This window comes from Aquila chrysaetos, chromosome 13 (assembly GCF_900496995.4).
Source record: "Aquila chrysaetos chrysaetos chromosome 13, bAquChr1.4, whole genome shotgun sequence".
Classification (NCBI taxonomy): Eukaryota; Metazoa; Chordata; class Aves; order Accipitriformes; family Accipitridae; genus Aquila; species Aquila chrysaetos.
Genome location: NC_044016.1, coordinates 38,676,510 through 38,699,003, shown reverse-complemented (window position 1 = coordinate 38,699,003; position 22,494 = coordinate 38,676,510). Strand labels below are relative to the sequence as shown.

The 22,494-nt window shown below is 40.1% G+C and overlaps 1 protein-coding gene across 6 annotated transcripts in view; it reads right to left on the bottom strand.

Annotated features, from left to right (window-relative positions):
- The window catches only part of DOCK5 (dedicator of cytokinesis 5), a 130,991-nt gene that overhangs the window by 97,447 nt on the left and 11,050 nt on the right, over positions 1 to 22,494 (bottom strand). For 4 of the 6 annotated variants that reach the window (XM_030034999.2, XM_030034994.2, XM_030034995.2 and 1 more), the window contains one exon: positions 16,074 to 16,191. In XM_030034999.2, coding sequence (XP_029890859.1) covers positions 16,074 to 16,092 — 19 coding nt within the window. In that variant the 5' untranslated portion in view covers positions 16,093 to 16,191. Of the gene's footprint in view, positions 1 to 16,073; positions 16,196 to 21,105; positions 21,246 to 22,494 lie in introns of those variants that run through there. The other 2 variants (XM_030035000.2, XM_030034997.2) reach the window with 2 other exon arrangements.

Here is a 22,494-nt window from a genome sequence, read left to right as displayed (position 1 = left end):
ACCATTCACACCATGAATATGCCTGGGCCCCCTTGTGCTATCTTGACTGAATAATTATTGTGAAGATAAATGTTTTGTAGAAATGTATTGCTGATAAAATACTTAATTTCAATGCCAACGTGCTGTGGGGTTTATTATGTTATATTGTTCCCATTTACTATGGAAAATTAAACCAGTTTTATAATCAGTGAGATATAACAGAGCTCAGTTAATTTCCTGATAGAAGAATAAACCGTGTTATTGCTGCTATTGTGGCATTCTTCACCTACGCATAAGAGACATTTCACTGCAAAAGACTAAAGGATAAAGGAAAAGATTACTGAATGCATAATTATTCTACACTTACAATGCATGGAACAGCAAGGAAAGCTGTGATGAAAGTTTGTTCTAGCACTAAAAACAGATAGAAAGGTGTTTTGCCAACACTTGAGGAGCTGAGAGACAAAGTAGTTAATGGTCAGACTAACTTTAGTAAGATGAAGATTTCAGCAAAATTCTTGGTGTAACAGCATGAACTGCAAGTAGTGTTAATCAACGAAGGATACATTTTGCTCTAGCCAGTAGTTAGTATCTTAGACAGAAACTCTGCTTATTTACACCAGTATGAATCCAGGTTGAGTTTTTATCTTTCTTATTCCTGCTTCTCTGCTATCACGTAGACCAGAACCATCAACTGGAGCCACTATGGCACAACTGCAATAAAACAACAAGTACCAAGAGACTTGCAAACCCTGAATTTATATTCTACTTTTGTGCCAGTAATCCTGCTCCTCCCTCCTTTTTGAGATCATGTGAAAGATTAAAAGGAGGAAGTGCTGGCAGGCATTTTCATTAAGAATCACTGGCTAATTCCAAAGTGCCTATTAGTAGAAGCCCTCTTGCAATGCCTGTGGTATCTATCCATCACAGCTGAATCATGGATATCGACTATTTTATATTTAATGTATCTCTTACATCTTTAATGTCTGAAGAGCTTGTTCCCGAAAGTGTCCTCAGCAGGGGGTAGTGTGGTCAGATTTAATCAAAATTTCCAAGGCTGGAAATAAGCTTCCAATAATTCTTAGGAGTTGTCTTCAGCTGACTGCAATCAATAATTCCTTTTTTAAAAGCAGTACTCTTCTTCTTCCTCTGCTCCAGGGAAGTCTATATGAAAAGTATTACTACAAAATCAAGCCTCTGATTTTGGCAGTCAGGATACCAGAAAGCTAAAACCACCTATTTAAGTTGGAACCCTGTTACAAGCAGGAGTAGAGTGTTTTTTCCTAAGGAGTTCAGATACATTTTATAAAAACCAATGATTGTTTTGCTTTGGTTCGGAGGTTGCTTCCTTACAAAAAAAGTCACAGATACTTGCTTGGTGATGGGGAGATGTAGATTCAGATGGACAGAGAACAGCAACAGCAGAAGGATCTGACTCTGATCTCACAGGAGTTTGATGCCTTCTTGTCTCTACTCTCATATGTAATTATTCCTCAAATAATAAATTTGTCAAGTCAAGATCTTAGAACTGATGAGCTCAAGCTAATACTAAATGCTGCAATTTCTAGACCTAATCACAAACAATAAAGGCACCTCGGAAGTCACCCAATCCAATACCCAGATACATATTTTGTGGCTTAGACTAATCTCCACTTAGTATGGACCTATAAAGATGTGGATGTGCTTTATTTTGTTGCAAAAAACTAATGGTTATATGCAACTCTTCAGAAGTACTAATCTACAACTTAAGGGTTCTGGATACAGCATATTCTTTGCATCCTCAATAAAGACAACCCCCCTATATTTACTTGCAGGGCTTGATTTATTTGCATAAGCAGCTTAGAGATCTTTATATGTAATGCTCTGAACAAGCACAAAGTTTTATTAAGTGATGCACACTTTAGAACAAAAAAAGTAAAGACTGTATGCTTCTCAGTTCCATTTGCATAGGAATAAATGAGCACACGAATGATACATTCATAGCCCTAAGAACTTCTCCATTCACCTAATACTGACTCTTTTTATGAGTTTTATCTTTCTAATTTTTTTCTTCAACTTTCTTATTTCCCTTTTCTTTCACTGAAAAAGAGGAAAGAGACTTATTCACAATATGAAGACCCAAAACTGAGAAACAATACCAATACAATAATCACTTTTTCTAGGGTACTGCCTGATGCATGCAGTACTGGTCATAAGAGACTGTCTTCAGCACTTTAAACGTCCTCTGTGTATGACAATTCTCTCTGCCTTGAAACAGGCTTTCATTTTTAAAGGAAATTTCTTGCAATGTCTCATTCAGTTTTGATTCCCCAGAGGTGGAATACTTCTCCTCTTGGGAAACTCTCCATTCTGGAAACAAAAGTTTAGATGACATTCAAAGCTTTGCACCTCTCTTGCATACGTAGACCTTCACGAGAATACGCTGGCTCTGTGCAGTGCATCAGTCACATGATATAATATACAGAATGTAGAGCTTTTTTCTTTTATAAAGGAGACCAAAACAGAGAAAAAAAGGAAGCAAAGTATGCTTGGTTCTCACTGCTTGCAGGAATCGGGTGGAACAGGCAAAATAATGAATACCTATGAGCAGTATAGTCTAGGGGTGTGAAGACCTCTGGCATTAACCCTTAGGGTATCTCTTCAACTTTACCCACTGCTGCTCATGGCTGTTCTATGTACTGCCTTCTTCCCCTCCCTTTCCCATACAAACCTAACAAAAGGGGTACAGAGCTTGAACGCAGACTTTCTGCCAGTAACGTTTACAGACACACTCTTTGGTGTCTCGATGCTCCTATAGCATGATGTTTGTTCTAACAAAGAATCCATTTGATCGTGTCATCCCTCTAGAAAAGCAATTTTTACAACTGTACTGGGAGGGAAAAATCTCTGCTATGGGGAAATGGAGATTAGTACTGAGGGCTATGGAGTTCCTAAATCCCTAGGAGTGAGAATTAATGACAAATATATCAAAGTTTAAGAAAAGACTCACTAAATACCAAAATCAAAGGCAAGCACTGGGATATGAGGAGTAGGATGGTATTAGAAATGCTTTCCTTCAAAAGGCTTAAGCCTACAGCCCTCACGTGGGAGTGGATATTCTCCATAAAAAGAGATCTACAAATGCTTTATCTCAGGGGAAGTCCTCAAGGTTACTGCAGCCCAAAACGTTTGCGAGAAGACGCTATTACATATGTTAAACACTAGATGCCACTAAGAGATCAGCATGGAAAACAATAGCGCTAGCCCAGACTCAGCAGGGAGTAGCCCAACCTCTGGCAGGAGAGAATGCTCTTTGCTGCAGAACGGAAACAGCCCTGGACTATTTTATGGCAAGGCTACAGCACAGTTTGTGATATCTGGGACCAATGGGCTGGTTCCTTGGCAGCAGTAAAAGCAAAGCAAATGAAAACAGCTCCACATAAATCCATGAAGAAGGAGCAATTTGCACAGCTGAAGAGTTAGCGTGCAGTATTTCGGTTTCTGCAAAGTTATTTCCTACTAACGTCCTTGCCTGCCTCAAATATTTCTGCAGCGGATATCAACAGCAAACAAGAAGAGATTTAATCTTCTACATGAAAAACTACCTCCTCCAATATAGAGACATAAGATGAAATAAAATTTTCATTCAGTTATGCTCTCGGTATTTGCTGCGTGAGAACAAAAAGTGCATTTGCAGAGTCATATTCTATAAGGATTCTCTATAGATATGCACATGAACTACAACTCAAAACACCTTAACTTTTCAAAGCCATATGTGGCAGTCTAAAATTTTAAAAGTGATCAAGTGGTCATTGGATTTTTAAAATCCACTCTGAAGACAATCTTCACAGTAATCTAATAAATACCCTCTGCAGGCTTCCCCCTGTATACTATGCCAATCCCATTTTATTCTGAAGATGTCATACTTTTTTTTTTTTTAGTAAAACTTCATATTCTGAGTAACTGGGAGCCCAGAAGAACCAGGAGTCAGCAAGATGAAATACTGCCAACTGGCTGAGTGGTAACTCACTACAGTAGTTCGCTCCACAGGTCCTACAGAAACTGGGAACCACTGCCCTGCATGGAATAGTATTTTGCTCCATGAAGACAGCAGCTCTGCCACTTTGCTATGCACAGAAGTTGTCATCAGGTGACAAGCAGTCACTTGTTCCTGTAGGGAAACAGCTATTGCTGGGCTCAGATCCATGCCCTCAGCACATAGCACATACCAAGCATCCACCACCAGCACTGTTTATAACCCCCCTCTCTAGCCAGGCCAAGCATCATGTTTTTTACTTCTCTATGCAGCCAGGAAACCTAAGACACAGTCTATTCCTGCAATAGCATAATGTAGCTCACTCACAAGGGGAACACGTTGACAAGCCACTCTATTTCTGTTGCTCAGGAGTGTGCCTGGAGTGACGTCAGATCACTGTTGCCAGGCTTTTAGAAATACATGCACTGCCTGTAGCAAAGCAGAATCAACCAACCAAACAAAAGAAAGTAAAATTACTTGCTGGCAACTAGTAACTCTCTGTAGTAGGTAAGAAAAAGCTTCCCCCTGTCTTCCTATTCATCTGGATTTTAATTAGTGAGTTCAGTATAGACATCGAAGAGGAACAGATTGTCAATACCCTCCTGCCCAAGTAATTCAGCCCAAATAATACTTATCTCTAACACAGCAGTCTAAGAACATTAACTAATGTGCTCTTCAAAACTGCACCACAAGAAAGGCAGGAAGACTTGATTACATTATTGCTTTACTGACATCAAAGACTAATCAGAGTAAGACAAAGTGCTTGATCCAACACCAGCTTTCAGGGTGGAGGATAAAGTACTGTGGGATTCCAGAATCAGGCACATGTTCTTTTATAAGCCTATGCAGTAACAGAAATAGAGACATGACAGCCTTTAGCCTGGAACATTAGTTCAGTCTTGAGATACAGAGACTCACTTAAACTACTTAAGAAATGGGAAAAAAAAACCCACAAAACTGCCCAAAAAGGATGGAGCCTTTTGTCCTAAGAGAAAATACGTGCATTTCTTATGTGTGCTTGTGTGCAATCTGTAACTACTAGTCCAAAGTCTGCATTAGAAAGCAAATGAGAATGCTGGATCTCAGTTGCTGTAAATCAGCACCACTCTGCTGCCTTCAATGACATGCTGACACTGCTCAGGCCTTTGAAATGTTTCTCACATCTTAAGATATAAATCCATCAGTTAAGGGACCAGCTCTGAATCTTTTCAATTTGGTGATTCAGCTCTCTTTGGTTTCAGTGAGTACCAGATGGGATGACTGATTCACAGGTAGCAGTTGAATGTATTGTTTTAAGGGAGGGAAGGCAGAAGCAGACTTGGTCTGCAATTTGATGAAGCCACCCCCAGCCCTATGAACATGGAAACGTTTGTTTCAGCACTGCAGGAAACAGGCTGATCTCCTGGTGAAGTGCATGGTCGTCTTCCCTGGGCTAAGGGACTCTGCATTCTTTCTTCTAAGATAGAAAAGGAAAATTCATATAGCCTTATCTATCAGTTGGCTACTTCCAGTTTTTGCCTACTTAGGAAATGTTAGTTAGATTCATATGCAAGTAGTGATTAGAAAATACACTGTAAGGAACAGTTCTTCATCGGGCTAGAGTCTCCATTCTGAGAGGGATCTCCTGCAAAAGACTCAAGGCTATGTACTCATACTGCAGTCAATAGGTTTAATTTTTTATACAAGTATTCCAGTCATTAACAGGACTGCTGTAGTAGTACATAGTACATAGACTGCTATAGTAGTATAATTAGCCAATATAAAATCTTCCAAATTTTGTTCAAAAGAAATCAAGGACTAAAAAAGACCCAACTCTTGATAATACACTGCCAGAGATGGTGCAATTCAGCAAAGCTCTACTAATGGGAAAAGAACAGCAAGAGTTTATATCACCCAAGCTCTAAAACCCAGGCATTATTCCCTTCTCGTAACACAGCAGAAGGAATGCAGGACAAATCTGGATCACCTTGAGTGGTATAGAAAAAAACATACCAGCACAGTGAGTCCTGGCAGATACAGTCCACTTGAGAATCAAGAAGAGTATAGATCTAAAAATGTTCCAGCTCTCTATTTACGTCAGTTCTGGCAAGCTTGCTTCTCTAAGATTACATAAGATTAATGCATTCATATGATGTATTGTCTCATCCACCACCGCTTTAAGGCTGCCACAGTTTCATACTAGTATCCTTTCTCCTTTCCTTTTCTTTTTCTGTCACCTGCAGAACTAGCATTTCAGAGGCCAACAGAGTAAGATCCTTTCCAGTTCTTTCCCCTCCATGCAAAATCCAGCCCAGCAACTTCACATTGGCTTTCCGGCCACCCCTTCACGATTCTGCTGAATCTCTGGCTTGTGAGGAAAAGGACATGATCACGAACAAAGCATCTGGTACTTTTTTGGTTTGAACTGTGCTGTAGGATCTATGTCTGGTATATTAACTGCTGAATCATTGTTTCTATCATGTCAGTCAACAAATTTAAGCTGAGAATGTGGCTAAATCCGTTATTAATAGCTAAATTGCAGTAAGTTTTAAGGCTCTGGAAGAATCCCTGCTGTAAATCCCAACTTCAAGACTTCATATGTCTATGTGTCACAGATTATTTTAGCTCTGATCCCACCTGCTGCAGATCACTGCATTCCCTGAAAAAGATCACTTGGAAGTTGTCTGTGTCAGGCAGGGCTGCTTTCTTACTGTGGTCTGGCACTTGGTGGCACTAGAGCTCATGGAAGTGAAAGTAAAGATACAGATGAATCAGCAGCATTTCACTGTTCATGTAATTGATGCACAGTGTCGTCTAAAACTGTTTGCTCTGTAACATCGCTCAATAAGCTCTGAAATCTGGCTCTGCACTTTCTTTGAAAATATGTGTGCTGTATAATTCTAAGTGAAATTCTGTCTGCTTATAGTTTTCTGCGATCTTCTCTGAAGTCTCCACGGGATTTAGAATTGTGAATTCTCACGTCATCAGAAGAAATTGAACAACTTATCTCATTTCCAGTGCCAAAAGTACAGTGAACACTTCACAGACAAGCAGAAATTATGTCTGCCATGTTACAATTACAGAGGCTGATCTTGCAATCAGTCCTTAATATTAGCAGGAAGCCTGATCAGTTTTATCTGGATTCCACATATTCTGCAGGAGCCCATGCATACAAATGAGCTAGCAGCATGAATCTGTAAGAATGTGCAAGTTGCTATCAAACTGATATCCTAAATGATAGTTTTGTTTTGGTTAAGTATTACTTTTTGATTTAGGTTAACAAAACATCTGCCACTACTTCAGTTTCTTAGAAGAAAGATCAAGTCTTAGATACATATTATGTTCAAAACCTCAATTAAAAAAGGAGGAGATTTGAGCATGAAACAGCAAGTACATTTGGTGACATTGGAACTCTTCTTATAGCAGCACTTTGTGTCAGAGTAGTAATAAATTACAAGGTAGGCTAAGAAAGTGTCGTCTTTTTACATAAAAATAACTGCAAACACTGTCTACCAAGTTTGCAATACACAAATTCACAAGATTTAAATATGGTATTTCTGTTACGGATGGATGTTTTTACATGAAGAGAACAAGCACTCAGGATACTATGGAAAGTCTCGTGTAACTAAACCAATACCCCATCAATGACTGCCCAGCACAGTAGAGCTAGCACTGCAGTTGTGAAGGCAGAGTATACAATTTCAAAACCACTTCTGTCTTTTCACCCTCTAAAAACTGCTTCTCAGTCCTTTTAAAAGCCAGCGTCTTTTATGACTACACGTAAAATGAGGTTAAGGGACTGTTAAAAATCTCAAGGGAATTCAACAGCCTAATAATCTCCTTCTTCTACATGCCAAATTGATTTAGCAACATTCAGCAACTGCTGCAGAAAATGTTTGATGACCATGTGAAGTTACTAACAGGGCAGCATGCTACGGAATGCTGAAATCTCTGGCTAGCTCCTTTTTATATACAACAGAACCTTTTAACTCACTAAAGCAGCACAGAATCGGTGAAAAAGTTTTTTTGGACTAAGTCAAGTCACGGGTGACTAGGCTGCGGATGTATGTTGTACAAAGTTTCCCACCCTTCAGGGGCTAATTGTCGGTTTCAGATCAACAGCCATACTAGCACTCTGTCTGAATATGGTCACTATCTCCAATTATCATTAAATAATGAGGGTTAACAAGACAGACACTCAGAGCCCAATTTAAACCTCACTGCAGCAAAGACTGCAGCAAGTGGATTGGACACACCCTATTAAAGATGCAGTACATCATTTCTGCCCTTCAAGCTTACTTCATCCCCTTTGCTGCAATGCTGTCGACAAACACAAAGCTTAACTCTTGTTAGAGCAAACTGCCTCAAAAAGGCAGGCATCAAATTGTGCAGTATTTAAGCTAGAAAATTAGAGGATATAAGTGATCTGTATTCACTATAGATACCCTCTTTCCTCAAAACAAAATTTAAATATATATGTGCATGTGTATGTATGTGTAAAGAATATCTTAGTTTGTTGTTTTTCACATAGGCAGTGCTTGCTGCAGAGAACAGGGTTTGCAAATGCCTGCCTGAGAATCTTAATTCCTCGATCTCCATTGCAAAGATCCAATACAAGGCAAGCATGACAGTGCAATTTTCCCAAGCCCATCTGGGTTATATGGTAAACTGAGGCACAGGCTCCACACAAATTCTCTTACAGGCTTTGATTAAACTTTTAATGAAAAATCAGCTATTTGTAAATCCAGGTCAACTTCAGTAAACAGTTTCAGTCAGAAGAATGAAGGAAAAGTGGAACTTTGCTGAAGCTAAAGCAGAGAAACATTTTCTAAAGGAATGCCTTTGACTTTTAATTTCACAACCAACCTGAATTTCTTTCCAAGATCAAAATTTTGTCTGTATCAGATTACTAAACAAATCAATCTATTACACACAAATATTTATCTTTGCTGTTCTTCCTTGCCACTAAATAAAGCTACTGTGCAAGGATCTGAGGAAACCCGGACAAAATATTTTGTAGTTCACCTATTCTAGGTTGTCTGTCACTGGCTTGCAAGAGAGCTGCTGTAGACAATAAATTAGAGCAGTCCCAGAGGTTAGACCTATTTGAATTTGGGAAGAGCCAAACCAGCATTATCCTTACTCCCCTGTGAAGGGCAGCCCAGATTCTGAGCCTGAGAGCACGTGGTGAGAAACCTATGGGACTTTATTAATGACTATGCAGTATGGACAAGAGGGATGCACTGCAGAATCATATGGCTTGCTGTTCTGTTTCAGAGCCTAGATTCTGCCTTCCTCCCATCCCTCATCACAAGTAACTATGTTAACAGTCTAATTGCCTGAGGCTGTGGGAAAGAAAAGAAAATCAAGCCAAACGTAGTACAGTGCAGAGGAAAGCGGTGAAAACATTCCTTTCAGAAAGTGTCCAGTTATAGAATAAAGAAGAAAAACAGATCCCCTTTGAAAATGCAAACAAGAGTGACATTAAGCCCTTATGCATAAGCCAGGCACGTGTACCTAATAGAGAAAACTACGTTCTTTTGTATTCACATCAATGCCTAAACCTCCCATTAACAGAAATAAAAATCTGTCAGTAGCTTTTCAGTGCTCTTGCTTGTCTGTAGCAGCTCCAAGGGTGATATCTACTGTCTCACTGCTGACAGCTGAAGCACTGAATCCTTCTCACTTCAGTCAGAATGAAAATAAAGTACAGGGGTTTCTGCTAAGCAGGTGGGTCTGATTCTCCTTTTACACTCAGGTAATTTAGCAATGATTCAGTCAAGCCAGTGGAATCACTGGTGGGTATAAAGACATGTGTGTATATATATATATGTTTGAGAGAGAGAGATTCAAAGCAGTCTGTGTCATATAAGACTGCTGTACAACTTTTATACCTATATTTACAGATACCTTTCTCAGGAACTGTGCCAAAGCAAGCAAACCCCTTGTCTAGTAAAAGAGACTGCTGGATATAGAACTTGATGTTGTAGGCCAGAACAGTAAGGAAACAAAATAACAGAGGGTTCCTTGAGCACTCAAGCACTTGCAATCCAGGCTACACATACACATTTACTTTTGCACATATAGATTCTTTACATTTTACAGGTAGAAAAATCAAGGTCCAAACTAACTCAGAGTTCAAGGATGTTTGCAGGGAGTTATTTGGTACTGACCAATATAAACTTACAGCACAGAACCAGTGTTTTGTCCCAGATCTTCAAGCTGGTAAAAAGAGGATTTCTGTAGAGTGTTCCTAATTCACTGCAACTAACGATACACATTATTACATTTAGTGATTTATGAGAAGAAAGCAAAGATAAGGTTATGTTTCTCTCATCTTGTTTTATTCCTTCCTCAAAGGCGCTCTGTCACTGGTGCTTCCCCTCTAGACTGGACCGGACAAAGCTAACTGGACTAGAAATTGGTTTGTTCCTACTGTCAACACTATAAAAATAGTGTCCTTAACCTCTGCTGGCTAAAGATGCTCTGCTTGAGACCCTTACTTTGTTGCATTTCAGTTACTGACTGGATACTTGAAAAGCTGGCTTCCATTACTAGATAATTCACCTCTGGGCATTCAGTATGAGAATGTTGTGGAGTTGACCACTGGAAATTCTGATCACTTCACTAGCAAGCTGAATGGGAAAGGGGTCTATCTGAACACAGATCTAATGTTTGGAGGAAAGAGACCTAGAGATCAATATTCCTGGTTTCTTTAATAAGCTTTGGGAGTGCAAACAAGTGATTAGGGCAGGAACTATCGATCATCTGAGTTAAAAACAACTTCTGCACACTTTGACTTTGTGATTTCCAGATTTCTGCCCAAATGCCTAGGATGTATTTTGCAAGCTACAGCATCTACTTAGCTCCCAACCCAGTTTTTCACCTCCAATCCTTATCTGAAGTTTAAATGCCAGAATTTATGGCTACATGTCTGTTAATTCTCCTGGATGTGATTACCTACTCTGTCAAAGTAAGATGATGCATAGGTGTTCTTTCAAGACCAGTAAAGCTCAGGTACTAATTCATTTAAGGCACTGTAAATCATGCTAGCAAGAAGCACAAAGGTACTGGCATTAGAGTCCAGATACCCCTGATCCTACTCACTAGGTACGCTGCTGCCTAGTATTTTTTGAACAATGTGTTGTAGATGCCTTTCAATGCTGAACTCCTGAAGTTGCAGATATGCATGCTCTTAGGCATTTTAGCCTTTTCTTTATTTATCCTTGTTCTAAAAAGAAAACAAAAAATCCCAAAGAAATGACATGACATTATGTATTTCCATTTAAAATGGGAACTGTTCAGGAAGAGGTCAGCTAGCATGCTGAGGTGACTGGTACAGGAAGGAGTATACAGCATATAGGACAAGTATGAAACAGAGAATGTGGTAGAGAAAGAGTGAATCTGCATTGCACAAAATAAACCATCCTCAATTCTGTAAGTCTTTTGTAGAGGAATAAAGGACATTAAAGGCAAAGGATTCTGCTCTAAGATACCCCAAGCTCAGGTGATGTACTAAACAACTAACTACTGGACTATTGGTCTCAGGACCTGGAATAACACACAGCAGCCCTTGGCTTTGTGTCCTCAGAACAGGCACTCAAACCCAGAAGATTTGTAGCTTGGTACGTGAAGACTATCTAAATCAAAACTGAGATGTCTACATTATATACCATTGGTTCTACCTACTGAAAAAAAAAAGGGGGGGGGGGGGGAGCAGGAAGAGGAGAGAAAGCAGGAAAAAAGAGAAAGAGCAGTTATTTTCAAACGAATAGAGTTGTTTGGTTTATTGACATGTGTGATACATAAGGTCAATTTGTTTGCTGTTATCTGCCAACGCACAACAGTGTCATGTTCTGCTGTCACTGTTGATCGCTAGACAACTCACAGACAGTGGCACTTGTGCAGACATGCCACAGCTAGGCTAGACAAAAATGATCTTGTGAAAGAGACGAGGCCAAATCCCTCTTGAACCTATCCCTACAAAACACACTTTGGCTATAACATAAGTAAGCAGGATTTGGCCCATGGTGACTTGGTACTAAAAAATTAAATCCTACAGGATGATTCTTGATTTTTCATGTAACATTTTATAACCTTTACTTACAGTGGTCCTGTGGTCTGTGGTCGGATATCCCCTTCCTTTAAAAATCATAGAATCTATAAAAAGCTTAGGCTAAAATGTAATGTATATTGGAACATGATGGTTCAAAGCAGTTGTGGTTGAGAATGAGTATATTAGCAGCCTGATGAGAAAGAGACCACCCTCTCTTCCTCAAAAGCTTTTCCCTTCATGTTTGTTAATCCACTTGTTAAAATAAAGATTCATCACAGATACAGACTCTACTCAGAATTCTCTCCACACAACAATTTCTGCCACTGTTTTGCATTTCAGAAGAACATATTTGTTATAAATGTGAAAGAGTAAACTATAAGGAAGTATTAGCTGTGGAAAAGAGAGTAAGTAAGGACACTTAGGTATGCAGAAATAAGCATCACTGAAACACTGTATTTAATAGACAAGTATTTAGAACACAAGGTTAGTTTAATATCTGTGGACCTCAGCCACTGCTGATATTGACTTAAAAGCACTGGCATGACAGCTCAAAATTTTCTAAGCATGTATGACCCTTCCATAGGAGGATGGGGGTGCACAGAGATGTCCCCCGTTCTACAGCAAGTCTCCTGTTGACTTAAGAAGTTAGGGGCATAAATATTCTTCTGAACTGGGTGGAATTGTTAACAAAGCTCCCAGTAACTCTAACAGATTCAGGCAGGTTTGTGTGAGGACCTAATTAAAAGTCTATAGAAATCAATAAAAGGAGTCCCACTTTCTCTAGCTACTTTAGGATATAGTAATATATTAGGACATACTGCTGATAAAGATGGAGTTAAATACTTACGGGTGAGATCACAGTCAGCACTGGAGTCTGCTTTCTTATATGGATAGTACATTATTATGTGAGATTGTAAGGAGGGACAGTAGCATCAGTTAATGGATAACTGGAAATAATAGCCAGGTTCAGACTGGTCTTCCTTACTGCACTGTGCCATTTTGGGCAAAACTTCTTCTATTATTTACTTACCTTATCAATTTAAAACATTATATCTGTGGGAATCTGTGCTTGTACAGTTCCTCCTACAGAACTTTCACAAACCTGTTTATTTCATTCTCAGCTTTTTAATATCATCTTAATATTGGAAGGACCCTTAAGAATATTATTAGAATGTCAAAATGCCACATATAAGAATGTCAGTAAGTGAAAAGAGAGAGACATATTGACAAAAATAAAATGGACACTTTTGTACATCAAACAAAAGGAAAAAAATCATTATTATGGCATGTTAAAAGATCCACTGAATTGCTCATCTCCATTACAACTGCACCGAGTCAACACTGCTTCCACCTAGTCCCTTCAGGCTAGGAATCAGACAAAATAATAAGAGTTAATTGCTTTGCCAGTGTATATTAGGGCACTGTGTCCAATGATATTGATCAGTGAAGATGGGCTAAAGTAGGCTTTTCTGATGTGAAATGCCTTTTGCCTTGTGCAAAGAACAGAATAGTAAGAAAAGCTGGAACAAATTTCTGGTTGTGCCAGCCTCATCACATAAAAAGGTGTTTAAATAAATGCATTCTAGCAAAACATTGAGTGAACGGGCCATTTTTGAAACCAGAGAGCTGAGATTCAGGGAGACACTGTTTTATTTTTAAATCACATTTGCATGCAAAATCACAGCTTGCAGCCACATCTGCTGAACCTGCAATAGCGCTTGCCCTTGTAATGTGATCTGCAAACTTTTAAAAACCAGCCCATTGATTAGCTGCAGGACTGCAGGACGTGATTCTATTTATTTATGTATTTGTGCCTGGAGCAGCACACTTAATCAATGAACACTGGCAAAAAATTGATAGGGAAAAAGCAGTGATAATCTAATATCAAAGATGGCTTCGGTGCACAAACACTACTAATCAGATTGGCCTTCACGACTACCTAGAGTGAAATTTAACCTTAAATATGACTCCAAGTTACTAGTAAGACTGCAAGTAATTATGTTCTAGACAGCCTCCTTCTTGACGTTATATATTACTTCTACTATGGAGGTACATGAAAGCCTAGTCCTAAACCAGCGAACCATGATGTGAGATACTGAATACCTCTTAAAAGAAACGCAAGATAAGGTGGTCTGAAAAGAAGTAGTCTGAACTGGACTGAAACACTCCAATAAAAAGCTTTTGAAGGAAACAGTATAAACAAATAGCTAGAACGGGGGTCTGCTGGTAAAAAATCCTGGATTTTATTCCCAACTTTTGGAAGGTAAGGACTAATTAGAGGAGCCTCAGAACCCTTTGATTAGGTTTTACTCTCTGGGCAGGAAGGTAGACTAGTAATTAGGCCACTACATGAGAGAAGCGAACTGAAAGTCATGACAGCTGATGGGTATTTCTCAAGGTGTAACTGTACAGCAGTCATTTTAGAGCAGAGAATAAAATGTTGTAACCCTAGCTTACCTTTCTGTGAAGTAGTGACAAGAGCATGTGCAAGCGTTGTTACTGGTCGCTTTGCATCTCTTAAAAAGAATAGCACCAAAACTGTGCACCAATGACATTACCTGATGTCTGATACTGGGCCTTATTCTGCTGTCTTTCCAATCAATGACAAAATTCCTGCTGGATGCAAAGGTGGCAGATTGGGCTCATTAAATTTTGAGTAAGTTCACAGCAGCAAGCTCAGCACGATCCTCTCTCCTCAGCTATTGTTCATGCTGTAATCAGGCATATCCATCACACAGCTTTGCATCTGTCTGTGTCCTCTTTCCCTCGCCCAAACCTCATCCCTTAGTCTGCATGAACAATGGATGTGATGACCCTATAAGTCTCTTTCGTATGAGGTAACTACAAATGGGAATATGCCTTTGTTCATAACTTATATTATGGTGCGGACAAGGCTGAGGTTAGCATATGGCATTTGCTAATGGTCCCTCCTATCCCACATTTCTCATAGGCAGATAATTTAATAGAGTTGATGTCCATATCCCTTAACAAATTGAATTAAAAATGTTGCAGCAGCTGCATACGTAATAGAATCTACATGTTCTTCAGCAGCCTACTTTATTACAGATAATTGTTTTAGGCAGTAATAGAAGGTGCATAAGCAAAGACATGCAGAATTTGGGGCAATGGACAAGATGACACCTGCCTTTCACAACAATACCATATATAAAAACAATTAAATGCACTTACCTTGTCTCTGTGATGAATGTAGCTATGCACCCATTTGTCTTCTCTCATTTTTATTAGAGACATTAGTTAGATATCATAACAACAGGGTATTTCTGGGTAACAATTAACTAAATTCAGGTTGCTGCTTTCCCATGGACATCCTCAGAAAATCACTTACAGCCTTTACTACAAAGATCTTCAGAAGTACAAAATTGCTAAAAGATGCACTGTGGGACTCGCAGGAATGCATAAAAGTGTGTTACATGACTAGCTCTCTTTGGAAGTCCATAAATGTGTGTGCCATTTGCAACTGCTAAACAGGGAATGGTGTGCCATTACAGAGACGTGTACAGAGGATACATGCACTAAAGTTTTGTGAAGTTCAGATACTACAGAAATGGGAGCCAGCTGGCTCATACTCTGATGAAAAGTGTTCATTAACAGTTTTACATTATTTTCTAAAGTCAGGCTCCTGCTTATGTACCTCTTTAAACCAAGATGTGCATGACAGTTTTCCCAAGCTATACTGCCAATATAACACCAGATTCACAAAGATCTGAGAGAGAGAAAAATATACTTATTATACCCAGGTAATAACAGATCCTCTATGATAGGATCAAGCAAATTTTCTCTTGCTGCAATTTCAGGTAATACATGACATCCATGTAGGTGGTCAGCCTATCCTTACAACAGCTTGTAACCAACTCTACTACCTGCTGACACATCTGTTTTATAAACCATTTTACTGTGGTCTATAAGTGAAGCTGCATACTCAGGCATTTTTCTCCCTTCATCAAAGCCTCTGGGACAACAAAGAGTTGGCATAAATAATTCACAGTGTGTTACCAAGAAAAGCAGCAAAACTGCAGCACTTACCTATCCGCTTAGATGCCATATTAGTCCAGCAATGTGACTTCTAAGTACTAGATCTTGAAAAGTATTGGTTGGAATGATGTCATCATGGAAGGCAACATTTGAAGAACTGGAAGACAACCTGTCTGAAACAAAAACAATCATGCCGAGTCTCTGTATTTATTTATTGCTATGACAATAGTAAATTGAAAGATTTAGCCAGAGCCCCAGATGAACACACAACTTCGGTGAGAACTAATGTACAAGTGTCTGCCAGACTCCTGTCATGTCTGGGTCATGAGGTCTAGCAGCAATGCTTATGTCCCTGTGAGGAGGGTGCTACTGTCTGGCAAGCTTCCCTATATAATACTACTGCTATTCCTAAAACTACTATTCACGCTTGGATTTCTTGAGGACGGATGAAGATTTGGTCTCACTACTCAAACTTGTAAAACTGCCTGTTCAGTGACTGCCTGTTGGATAGAAATAAATCTTTGGTAACACCAGCCTTGGGACCAAGTTCATTACCTTGAAGTACTTACATTGACATCTTTGGCTCTGAAGCTCCTAGATTCAAATTTTAGCCCTGAGCAAGGCAGCAGGAAGTAATGAAGTCATATCCATAACGTATGGGTAACCTTAGATGTTAAAAAATGACTGTTGTTTAACATGCTGATAGACAGACCCCTAACTTTGTATTGTTAATTCATGCTTCCTTCCTTTCCAATGAAGTAATTACATTCAATCAGCATGTGCCTCCTGATGCCCATTTTTAAACTCCCCAATTTTTAACCTCTATCATTCTTTCACACACAAAACATCTGGGATCCAATCTGAATCCTAGCACCTCTCTGACTCTTCTCAATTGGTCTTCTGTATTATCTCATACAGATGGAGCACTGTAATTAAATGTGTCAGATCCAAACACATGCAGTGAATCATTTTTAAACACAGTTCCTTGAGAGTGGGTCTCTAGTGTGTGGGTTGCAGTGGTGGAAGATAGGGAGATAAATGTTTCACAGGGTAAAGTCACCCAGAAATCCAGACATGGATGAAATGTTACTTAGGTCCTTGTGCTAAACATCTTTATGATATTAAGCTAGGCAATATTATCCTGATAAAGAGCTAGTGTGGGACTGAGCCATACCTCAGATAAATTTTGTATTCTCTTTCCTTCCTGACCATAATAATAGATTTATGATTTATGGAAAACAAAGCTACTTTTTATTATTGAAATTAGAAAGATTCATGTAATGAAAAGTTGTAATTTCTACATTCTTGTTCCATTTCCAGACCCTTGATCCCATAAAGTGTGAATGGTACATATATCCATTCCCCCACCCCCACACAGCTGATCGTATATACACTGTTCCACAACACAGGATGTTACACACACAGAATCCTCAGACCCCAACAGAACATAAAGCTTCTACTAAGTCGGGCTGATAAGAGGCTAGAATAAACATGGCCTGTTCTACCTCCTGCTCACCCCCTGTTCACATCTGCCTGTTTTACCATACAAGTGCACTGGGCATGTTCAGAGATTTTGATGAGGCCCATCTGTAATTCCCCAGCCTACAAGGCAGTTTAGTTTGTACATGCGAGCACTTTTAACACACGGTCTGGCCAAACCTTGCAAATCTCAATCTGTATTAGTGGCTGCAGCAAGGGCTCAGATGGCAGATACTTATTCCAATTATTCATGGGATGGCAAGCCAATTTTGTGCCTTGTTAAGTAAATTACTCCTTTAATAGGATGGGTTTACATATCTGGAGTACTAGCCTGGGGAAATAAGAGTTTTCATTTTGCACATAATCATTCCAAATGTTGTCAGACTGCAGGAAAGACACAGCTAGTATTTTCCACTCGGAAAGACACTAATCAGACTCTTAACCAGAATCAATAATCAAATGTATTAAAGTAAGACACTAACAAAAATGTCCTCATTTTGGTTTCACTTTGCAGTGGTGTAATTTTGGAGCAACTCATGAGAAGCCATTGGGTGACCGTGGTCTTTATAATGAGCAAATGCAATAGGACCATCTTGAGAAAACATTGTCAGTACCACTTAAACGTTCTTTAACTAATATTTAGCTAGGACAACCCAAATCTCCTTTGAAGCTAACTGATCAGTATTTGTGATGCATCTTGAGATCTGTAGATTAAAAGCTCCAGAATAAGACAGTGTTTTACTCTATTATTAGTCAATCAAACATATACAAACACACATTGAAATTAAATCGCTGGAAAAACCTTGATGCTTCCTCTCCCCTTTATTTTCCTCCATCCTTTAATTCTATTTCTTTGATAAACTATTGCATTTCAAAGGCCCGGTCTTTAATACTCCTTTTGTAGCTACACAAAGTGCATTAGGAATGATCTGCCCAATGGCTACCAGAGAAGATTCACAGGCATCAGTTCCAAATGTTCTAAAGCAGTTTACTAACCTCAGAGACTTTAATGGTAAGTGTGGGAGGAAGACAGAGACACACAGAGAAGGGAAGACCGGCAGCCTTCCTACACATACTCCTTATTAACTTGAGTAATCCCCTTAAAGCTATTCAAATGAAATCTTGAAGCCTGATGTAACTGATGTTGCAGGGAAACAGACAGATACTTCTGTCTGTATAAATAACTTTATGAAAATTGCAGGACTTGACAAAAAAGATTTCCTAATTCCAAGCCTCCACTCTAACCCTCTTGTCTTTCTACAAGAAAAATAACTTATTCATTATGTAACATCTGCATACCCCTAAAGACATGCAGCTAGGAATGGCTGAGCTAAAAACAGATTTGAAAAAGGAAGCAGTAAGTATGTGAGCAGATTAGATTGTGGAACACAGGCTGAGAAAAAGGAAAATGTTTTTCCTGCATCTGACCAGCAGCTCACTAGAAGCCAGAATTTCAGAGCTCAGAAACAAGTTTTCAAGTTCTTATTCTTCTAGCAAACTCTCCCCAAAAGTCATGTTCCCAAACAAGTTAGGATTAGGACTCGATGAGATTTAGAGCACATCTGTGCCAAGGACGGCTGGCAAGATTTAGATTTGTGGCTAGCAGTGGCCACTGAACTAAAATAAATGCTAGAGTTAGAAGCAGCAGGGACTAATGATCAAGATTTTTTTTGTGTGTAGCTAATGTACCCTGCTGGTCTCATCGCTATTTTTAAGCTCATAGTTAGATTTCAGACCAGGAAGACCTAATGAGCCAGATATATTGTGGGACTGGCCACAATTGGCCTTACTTTGTCCTAAAACTTGGAGGAGGAGGAACTGGCTTTCAATGGTTTGTTAAATGGTAAAACGCTTCTTCTTGCATGTATTTCACTATTTTAGGTATTTTAGAATTAACTACAATGTGATCACCATGGGAAAAAAAATATATAAAAACTAAAGGTATTCCATGTAGAATTTGGATTGCATGCTATAAACAGTACATGGGGTCAAACACTACAGGAAGAGGATAAAAAAAAGTATATTAATAGATAAACTTCAGTTTACTGTATAAATCTACAAGTGTTCTGGAAAAAAATGTGCACAATCACTTAACTGAAAGACTTCATCACAACGCATCATAATGAAACAAGATACAACTGTGCAATAATGCTCACCATTATTAAATTTCAAGACCCTGCTTTAAAACACGGGGAGGCAAAAGAGCTTCTAAAGCAAAAGTTAGGCTTTGTTTTTTCTTTTTAATATTAAATACAGAAGTTCTGAACAAATGAAAGCAGGATTTTAGACTAGGATGTATGAGCTAATCTTAAAATGCAATGCTAACATCTCCTTGTAATAATACAAAGGAAGTAAGATTATAGGATAGTTCAATACAGAGCTGTAAGCAACAAATCATCATCCACTGACAAGAAAGCTTGCTCAAACAAGCACTCTGATTTTCAGGAGACCAGGACCCTTCATTTAGTAAATTCCTATCCGGTATTGCAGATGTTAACTGCCACTAATGTTTGGAAAGGACAAACTGAAATGTTGATGGAAGTTTTTTCTATGCCAGCCATCAGTGTTCAGTCAGCACCCATTTCTCCCCAAGTCCCTGCCTCTGTGAAACAAGCAGTCCTGCACTGAGATTGATCTTTCACCTTCCTATTTTCCTGCAGAGCATCCTCCGCAAAGCTGCACGCTGGGTGATTTTTGAGAGTTTTACTGCGATGTTCTGTAGCAATCCCTGAGGAAAAAGAAGTTAAAGGAATAGCTTGTACAGTAGGCAGTGGAAAGCAGCAGTACAGAGTGCTTTATTGCTGCCTATTCCAGCAAAACACACACACAATAAAATCATGTTTCCCCCACCCCAGCCCTTCTTCCAAGAAACGTCTGCCCGGTGGATAATCATTGCTAATTCAATGCCCAGGAGGGCTCCTTTAAAGAAGAAAATTGCTGCAGCATTCACTGTATTCATCAAACATTATTGCTGCTCTCTAGAGGAACAGGAAAATCCATCACTGACGGAGAAATAGATTCAGCATCACCTTATGGTAGCTACAGTGATACATTTTTATTTTAAATCAATGCCTTCTTTTGGTTGGGACCCAGAAAGGCAAAAAAATGAGACAGGAGGGAGAGAGAAAAGTCTGGCTAGAGGAAAAGAGGAGTCTGAGCTGTCTCCATCAGTTTTACTGCAGGAGGCTAGGAAAGACTGGGAAGTTCAAACGGAGGAGCAGGCGCTGCAGGAGTGACTCAGCATCCTTCTGCGGCAAAAGAGGAGCATGTCAGCAGCCACCGCCCTTCCCTGGCTGCAAGCACAAGGCCTGCCCTTCCCCACAAGCAATAGCTGCAGGAGAGACACTGCAGCCATGCCAGACCCCCTCCCACGGAGAGCCGGTCTCCTTCTGCCAAAAAATGTCCCTGCAAATAACTGCAAGAGCCACAGCTCCCTCCATAGCCATTGTCTTCCCAGAGCACCCATGGAGCCTGTTCCCTAGAGCCTGGCTCCAGGGAGAGCATCAGCAAAGCTGCCATACTCCCATCTCTCCACTGCAATCCGGAGAGACGAGCTCCAGAAATGCAATTAACTCCGTCTCTGCCATATCCACCTCCTACTCACCGGGAGCAGCAGAGCAGCTGATTCCTCTTCCTCTCCTGCACTCCATCTCATTCTCACATAGCTATATACCACTGACTTCAATAACTGTCATAGAACAGAAAAGGAGAAAAAAAAATGACCAAATAGTACTGCACGTCCAGACCCACACAACCAAAGCTGCCCTCCTACAGGACATACATACGAAGGTGCACATAGGTAAAGAATCTCATGCTTTGTTTTGACAGTCACCCAAGAGTTGCTCAGTGTGCAAGGGCAGGCAGAGAACTTGATCCCCTCATGCTGACCAGACTGGGAAACCAGGTTCTTCCCACTCCCACTGCAGAAGTGGGCCCAGTTCCTGCAATCTGGACTTGGTGGGGAGAAGCACTTGGTGTCCACAGACACTGCCTTGTAAGTTAGTGCTTGGCAAAGGCACTTTTGTAAGAAAGTGAGGGAGACAAGACCTACGGGTGGTACAAAGCCCACTCGTGTTTGCTCCTCAGCTATTTACTCATGTTCTGCTAGGTTTGTCTTGATTTCTTATCTGTTCCCATCCTACTTTTCTATTCCTTATTTAACACCTTCCTCTTGAGTGTTGTTGATTTTTGGGGGGAGGGGTAAATGGACTTTTTTCTCCCCGCTCCCCTCACCAAATTTTACCTGGCCCCTTCTCTCAGAACACTTAGGAAAATAAAACCACCTTCCCTGGGAGAAAATCGTTGTGATCTCATGGATACCCCAATGACCTTATTTTGTTGCATCATTTTTGGCTACTTGGGGGAAGAGTTTTATGTAGTATAAACCACAAACACTAGCTCTTGGGGTGAGGTCTGGAGGTGATAATGCCACTGAAAGCTTGTTAACTATATGAAAGCTGGGGCAAAGCAGGCATTGCCACTGAACGGGAAAGAGGAGGCTTGCTTTTACCGGTTCTTTTCTTGCTTGCAGCAGTTAGGCTTCTGGCCAAAGGGAGCCTGGGACATGGTAGCTCCTCCTTTATGCGGGACTCTCCTCCTCTCTCCCTCCCTTCTCCTCTCTCTTTGAAAGTTGGTGCAGTGTTGAACTTTTGCCAGAAACTGGACCTGCTGCAGAAGCAGCAGCTTCCCAGAGGGAGGAGGGAGGAGGCAGACTGAGTAATGCTTTCTCTACGCTCCTCTTGACAGCAGTTAGTCAAACCATCCCTTCTGCCTCTTCCTTCCCCTCTCTGCTGATAGCAAGCCTCTATCAACCCATAAATTCCCACTACAGAGAACACAGCACAGGGTCCTACCATCACGTCCCTGCAGTGGCAGGCAGAGGACACTGCCAAGGGCTGATGCAAGAGAGTTTGCTCCCTCCTTTTCCATTTGCAAAAGGTCAAATCCCCCTCTGCCATGTCCCATCCCTCCCTAAGGATGCCCAAAGAAACTT